The sequence below is a fragment of the Nymphaea colorata genome, chromosome 11, assembly GCF_008831285.2.
Source record: "Nymphaea colorata isolate Beijing-Zhang1983 chromosome 11, ASM883128v2, whole genome shotgun sequence".
NCBI classification, from domain to species: domain Eukaryota; kingdom Viridiplantae; phylum Streptophyta; class Magnoliopsida; order Nymphaeales; family Nymphaeaceae; genus Nymphaea; species Nymphaea colorata.
This window is the reverse complement of record NC_045148.1, coordinates 16129314-16137035: the sequence shown is the minus strand read 5'-3', so window position 1 is coordinate 16137035 and position 7722 is coordinate 16129314. Positions and strand designations below refer to the sequence as shown.

General features: G+C 44.3%; 1 protein-coding gene across 1 annotated transcript; it reads right to left on the bottom strand.

The window, feature by feature from the left end:
* Positions 1 to 1794: 1794 nt before the first annotated feature.
* On the bottom strand, positions 1795 to 7416 carry LOC116264236 (alpha-xylosidase 1-like). The gene is given in 5 exon segments (XM_031644344.2): positions 1795 to 2550; positions 2553 to 2866; positions 4021 to 4969; positions 6297 to 7000; positions 7090 to 7416. Coding segments are annotated over 5 exon segments (2814 nt in total). The 5' UTR covers positions 7296 to 7416; the 3' UTR covers positions 1795 to 1909.
* Positions 7417 to 7722: the final 306 nt, after the last annotated feature.

Here is a 7722-nt window from a genome sequence, read left to right as displayed (position 1 = left end):
TCACAGGGATACAACATCTGTGGTTGCGTGAAAATCTCTCCCGATTGTTACCATAACATACAATTGCATTATACGAATGAATGTCATTATAAATTGAGTCCAACCCCACACGCTCAAGGTGTGGAGGAAGATTTTTTTTGTCTTCATTATCTTGTTTCTAATAAACTGGTCCCCTGGGTTTTGAACTTGTGATGCATCACTTTTGTGGAAAGCCTATGGGCTTGGTGCCGAAAGGGATCCTCATCTCAAAGCATGGACTATTTAGCCTTCGTTGCACCACTTTTCATTGGCCTAGATTGTCTTGAACAATGGACCATGTCAGTTATCCGGATCGGCCTACTGGTGGAGATAGGAATATTTACTTGAAGGTATTCACCATGCATTTGAGGGGCATTTTATATGTAAATGTGTAAAAAATTAGGGTTAACCAATATGCTAATGCAAGGGACTGCATTGAGCTATGTGAGATGTGAAATGCTAGAGTTAAAATAATAAATTGGCATGCCTGTGTTAGAACTGGATGAGGAAATAAAATGACAAAACAGGGCTGGCGTCCAGATTCAAATAATTTGGCCACGAAGTCATTGCAATATCTAAACCCGACCGAAATGCAATCAGAGTTTTGGGATGTTAAATCAAAACAAATGTGACATATTGGAGCATGTCCAGATAATGTATAGCACTGCGTCATAAACTTCCAGAAACAAAGTATCACCAATTCTAAACTTCCTTCAGCACAAAGGCAAACTAAAGATCTAAAATAAAACTTTTTCGGTTATAGAATATTTGTTAAAAAATTGTAGCACATAAAATCATTCAAAGGGCACTAAGTATATCAATTGTTTCTATATTATTGTAAAAAAAAATGTTCAAAAGTGTTACTGTACATGCCTCTCTCTCAGCAGGGTTGCATCAGAAGCGTTACCATACATAAAGGATTGATAAATATCAAATCTCACTTTGGTGTTTCTTTTTTTTCATAACGAGGTGAGTACAGACCAGACCCTTGTGGGCATACAACGTTATGGGAAAGCTCAGGACACCTGAATGACTGACTGGGTTGAGATTCGATCCAAGGTTTTCAAATCGATACTCTCCACGCACCCTTTCTACCCACTTTGTTGGCTTTTGTTGGTGTTATCGATCTTATTATCAAATCTCACACGAAAGATAAATCCCTCTATGCCATCACACACCCTAAAGCCATGAACAAAGTTGAGCACTAATGAATTAAACGACACGGCCAAAGGTGTTGCTCTAGCCTGTAGGCTAATCATCTGACAATGGGCTGCCGGGTGACCATCAACTTCATGGGTCAGGCTGTGGGCCGGCCGATCCCACTTAACCCTTGCATTAGACCGGCCGGCCGGGCTCGTTGCCGCCATTATATATATATTGATGATGAAAGACACAAATAAGGTTTACCCTAATGTTCGCTTTATATGAAGGGGCCCCTGTCTAGTATACTCTTGAATATTATGCTAGAGATCTCACAACTGTCCAGTCACTAAGACCTTAGAAGAGAGAATTGGGAAAGTCTCACATGATCACTGAGGGCACTCTCCGGAAGACACAATCCATGCGCACTATGAGCAACAAGTAGACAGTCATTCATATAAACTGACTAGACACGTCCGGGTAGGTGGAGCCTGTGAATCCACATTGAGATAAAGACACCACAATAAGAGACAGAACACAAGTCTTCCGGAAGCTAATCATAGTGATCCACGTGAAGCAGTAGGAGATCTTAGACCCTAAACTCATGGCGAGAATGTTCGCCTGCCGGCGAAGCAATTGAAATAAAGTGCTGCTCACTTTATAAATTGCAAACTTTCAGACCTTCCGCTGAATGATCAATTTTCATCATTTATTTAAGTCTAACAAAAGGTGACCATGAAGACACAAACAATTAGGGACCAGAGGTAACATTGAGTTCCCACGTTAGGGAGAACTTCTTTCCTAAAGGCAAAGCAAGCCCACCCACTTGCACCATCATGCCCCCTTTCTTGCCCGTGCTGCCCTCTACATTTTCAGCCATCCCCATATTCTCTATGGCAGTCTCACTGAAGGATACTTCACTGATTGAAGATGGAGAAAGTAGCTGCCCATCAACCTCAACCTGAAGACCATGGCTACCTCCAGCCGCACCAACAACTATCACCTTCTCAATCACTAAACCCAGACCAACTGCAAACTCACCATCGTCCACCTTTGACCAGACCTTCACCTTGCCCTTGCCCACACTAGCCAGGAAATCAACGTAGGTGGACTTGCCATTTCCCAACTGCATCTCTGGATCCTCATCATCATCTATATAAACTTTCCCGGCAGCATCGGCGTCTTCGGCACCCGAAGGGAAGGTAATAACAAGCGTGAAGGGAGTTGTCCTAGACTCCTTGGAAAGAAGCCCTCCCTTTTGCATGGGAAGGATTGTGTTCTGGTAGACATGTACGTTGACAACATTCAAGGGGGCATCCAGAGTGAAGTAGTTTCCTTGGGACACAATAGCCAGGGACAGGTCGAAGAGGCTGTACCAGGTTCCAGGGGGAAGAGGGCATTGACGGTGGTGGCGTTGGGCTCAAGCACCGGCGACACTAACACACTGCTCCCAAGCAAGAACTGGGTGCTGAGGCCATAGGACTCCACAAAATTGGGAAAGGAGAAGAACACAGGCCGGGCCACAGGTGCGCCTGTAGTGTGTGCCTCATAGTTGAGTGTGTAGAGGTAAGGTAGGAGTTTGTAGCGCAAGCCAAGTGCGTTGCGAGCTGATTCGGCGACTGAGGGCCACTGGTAGAGCTCCTGGCGAGGAGAGGCGAAGTTGGCATGGTCCCTAGAGAAGGGATAGAAGGCACCGAGCTCGATCCACCTGATTCAAGAGTATGGCCCCATGTCAATCATTGAACTCACAGACATTTGCTGATTAAGCAACAAAATGAAACAATGAGATCCACTAACAGTCACCAACAACTATCATGCAAAGCGTGCATCCTTCAATGGCAAGAAACCAAGCAAAAGAGTCTGAGTCTGATCTTTTTGGATTATACCCACCAAAGGCGGAGCTTCTTGGCGGGACATAAGAAAAACCTCAGTTTTTCCTCAAGAAGAGAAGGCAATTGGTTTTCTTTACCAATTGCCTCTAATTGACTGGCATCGCCTAATACGTTAATCAACTTGATCGATGACAAGTTGATAACTGATACATTTTCAACTCATATAAAAGAGGTAAGACACCATGGAAAGTATTAATTGCGTTTGGCCATTAACAGGAGAAAAGCTCAGAAAGGTCAACAACTTCTACTATTTAAATTTGTCTCCACTTGTCTTTTGCACTGATGAATCACATTTAGTCTTAAATCAACGTCGCTGACAAGACCCTAGTATCCGTGCTCATCTGGTGCCTTGCGTTGTTTGGTGTCTCCTGCAGCCAGCCCACCAATTATGCCGTGAATTGGCCCAGAGTGACAGGACACTGTCGGAAATCATTTTGGGGGTTGGAGCTGGTATGATATGTACCGCACCACGCTATGTACGTTTTAATGATATTATCCACATGAATTCAGAATCATTTACCCGACAATACTCAAAGAATTGATAAAAGGATTAAAGTATACCCCTCTCAGATGTCAAGAGGGTTCCTCTGGCACTATGAACGACAAAGCCACGCAGGAAGCAGAAAGTCAATCCTGCTGAGCTCCCCGAAAAGGGGAAAGCAGGTAGCTCGCCCGGAGAAAAAGCCTATATGTAAAGACCTGAGACCATAGGAGGCTCTCCCGTCGAAAAAACAAAGAGACAATGAGACTTGAACGAAGTAAACAGACTGATTTGGCTTGATGATGAAGACTTGAAGACCTAAAAAAAAACTATGAGTCAATAATGCTTGATGAAGAACCAGTGTTAAAATCAAGCCGAAAGCGTATGAAATGGATTTCTGTGCACTAAGTAGAACGCGTATACACATGCAAAAGTAGTAAAAAAAAAAGAGAAATTCAAGGGAGACTGGAAAGTCGAAACGTGAATTACCGGTTGCACAGCTCCTCGAGTGGTGTGGCTGCCGGGTAGAAACCGCAAATATCAGATCCAACCATCGGCATCCCGAAAATCCCGAAATTGAGAATGGTGGATATGGAGTATCTGAGATTATCCCAGTCTCCCTTGTTATCTCCTGTCCAATGAGCCGCATAAGCGCCGGAGCCGACGAAAGTCGACCGGGTGAGCACGAACGGCCGCTTGCCGCCGGTCGACTTGAGCAAGGCCTTGTTGGTGGCAACGGTTTGGGAGAAGCCATACAAGCTGTGCGCATTGTACTCCAGGACCCCGTTATAGTGGGTAGCACTGGTGGCGATCGTCTTGTTCCCAATCGGCGCGCTGGTGCCGGACGCGTTGATCTTGTAGGGCGGGTTGTCCCACTTCGACTGGGTGAGGACTGTGCAGTCCAAGCAGCAGAGCCAGGGGTAACTCTTCGGGTCTGGACAGGGGTGGTTCTTGGGCATGCTGCACTTGCCGGTGCAGAAATTCGAAGGTTCGTTCATGTCAATCCACAGGCCGTCCACTGCGAGCAATTTCCTGAAAGTGGAGATCTCGTTGGACCACCAGTCCACGGTCTTCGGGTTGAGGAAGTCGGGGAAGTAGACCATGCCTGGCCAGACCTGAGCCAAGTAGGGCTCGCCGTCCAGCTTGATGAAGACATCCTCCTCCATGCCGCGAAGGTAGGTCTTGTACGTCCGGTTCACGTTGATCCCTGGGTCGATGAGGACCACGTACTTGAGGCCTCTGCTGTGGAGTTTGGAGAGGAAGGCTGCCATTTTCTGGGGAGGGAAGTTGATGGGGTCGAGAGTGAAGTCCTTTGCAGCGTCCATGTGATCGTCGTCGGTCCACATGACATCCAGAGGGATGCTGGCATTGATGTAGCCATCGACCACGGCTGCTACCTCTGAGACGTTGTGGTACCCCCACCTGCATTGGTGGAACCCTGCCATCAACGCAGAATGTTAGAGGACGCGCAACCAAAAACAGAGAAATGGTCAGGTCGAAGTTTTTTTACGAAAATAAAAATAATTCTAAAACTTTTTCTGTCCTCATACTTAATCGGTGTACTTTACCACTTTCTTTTAGAAAGAAAAGAATCAGAAAGCTTTATTTAGAAGAAAACAGTTGCAGAGGTATTATTATGATTTATTGACTCGGAAGGTGTTATGCCTTTTGGGTCCAGTCAAGATCATGAACAAATCACGCTTTTAATCCCTAACCGATATGATATAACTAAGAGTAGGCATTATGGCAGCCCTCAAACATTGTAAACTAAAAGATAAAAGGACTGATTTAGCAGATTCGATATCAATGCGCCGATTCAGATCAATTCTGACAGCTTCCATTCCAAAGCGAACCAGTAAAGCAGAACCTTTTTCTGATCTTCCATAAAGGTGAAAGAATTTCAAGAGGTCCCGAACACTAGAAAAGAGAAACAGAGCACGCATGAGTATAAAGCAAAAGGAGTGCTTACCCCTACAGGACACTGACAACCACAGGAGCAACCAGAATATACAGTAATACGATATTCATACGAAAAAGGTCGCCGGGTGAACTGCCTCTTAAATGGTCGCTACCGTTCCAAATTATGGGCATAATTTACGCCAATGCTGCTCGTCCAAACACGGGATCTTCACAAAACACCACTTCACCGGACTAGATGGACTACAGGAAAAAGCGATTCATTTGTATGCCTTTGGTTTGAATGGGGAACATTGCTACGAAACATCGGACATGATACTCTTGTACTAGCAAAGAAAAGGATGAGAGTAAATGGTGAAAGGACTTGGCCTTTGTTAATGAAAGCAACGAATGGAAAGGAAGCACCACACCCTTTGTTCCCTTCATGAGGTGTGTAATAAATGCAGCTCAGCTTCTGTTTGGCCTTTCTCATAAATAAGAAAGAAAAACAGGGGCGGGTTGATGAATACAGGGGAAGAGGCATAGCTGCCGTAAGGTCTTCACTCTTCAAAACTAATCGAGTTCGATGAAGCCTTATTTACCTTCACGTTCACCTTTAGCATCCAAATTAAAATTTCAACTCCAAAGCACTGGTTTCGAGGTTTTGGGCAACAAAAACCTTACAATAATGGAGAAAGCTTCGAAATATAAATTATGTATAAGAATGTATGTACAGAGATCTGCACGATTTAATTAGTTTCATGTTTTGCAACCACCAGCAGAAGAAATTCAAAAACTCCAGCTTTTTTGGCGAATACATTAACAACAACATCTTAGCTAAGAAGGAGAAAAAGTTCATTTGTGCTTACCAAGAGCCCAGTAAGGCATGGGAGCAGGGCGTCCAACAAAAGAGGTATACTGATCCATGAGTCCCAGAGGGGTAGGGCCAGCAAAGAAGTAGAAATCAAGCACCCCACCAATGATTTTATACGTCAACGACGAACCCCTGTAGAAAACATCCATGCCGTTGCTGTTCAACAGAAGAACTCCATGAAAGGACACCTCTCCTCCATTGTTCCTCAGCTCGACATAGTAAGGATGATCTCCATACAAATCTGTATTAAGATTAATTGCAGAGATATCGGTTGTGTAGAGAGTGTAGGGGTCATATGGCTGAATCCTAATTCCTTTGCCCTGAGTGTTCTCTCCCAAGCCATAGAGGACAGAGTCCTTGGGCAACTTCGTAGAGATTTCGAGATACTGGTCCTTGAACACCATGTTGCCATAAGGGCTTTTGTCATCTGCACTGGAATTGAAAAGGGTCTCTCCATTTGATTTTCTTCTTACAGAAAAACCAAATGGGTCGGCGGTGAAACCGAAAATAAGTTCACCATTTGCGGATTCAGAGGGGTTGAGATTGAACTCTCCCCCTTTATCCGTCGTGGGAAGTTTCCGGGTGGATGAAAGGGAGGGAGAAGGTGCAGCAGCTCGAGGAAGGAGGTTGTAAGGGACCTCCCATCTTTGGCTCTGTGCGTCTGTAATGTGCACCCTTAGTCTTTCCTCAGTCTCATGCCTGCATAAGAAAGACACAACCACGTTAAGATATCACTGGAGAGAGAGAGAAAGAGAGAGAGAGAGAGAGAGGAAGAGGGAGATATGCACTTGACATAGAGTTGCAGTTTTGGAATGTCTGGCCCATAAATGCTCGTCTTCTTCTTCACTTCAAGCAGGCCTCTAAGGCTTCCATCGGATGTTTGTTCGATGGATACAAGGCGATATCCTTCTCCGATTTTAGAACTCAAGACTTGAGGAGAAGATAGAGAGAGAAGTAATAGGAAAAGTGGAAGCAGAGAAGGAAAAGCAGACATGGCGGACTGTTGGATAAGTAAGATGGTAGGCAGAAGAAAGGAAACTTATAGAGAACCCCAATGCAGAAAATTCAATTTTTTCACAGAAAAAGAACAAAGTTCAATTGAAAAGGTAAATGACATGGTCAAAAATCTGTAGACTGATTTTGTCAGTTATCGCGATATAAGGATCAACGGATCGTCTCCGTCTTCCTTTTGCGAATTTTCTTTTCTTCTCGTGATATATTCGCAGCTTTTTGGCAAAAATTCGCGGTGACTTCACTATTTTATTTGTATTTTTTAAAACGGGTGCCATTTATTCATAAATTATCCGCTTGCTTTGCTGTCTGTATTTTATATTGATTGTTTATTTACTTTGTTGTCACCTTGTCTTGTTGCAACAAATATGATATTTAGCCTGAAAGAAACCGAAAAAACTAGATTGAAA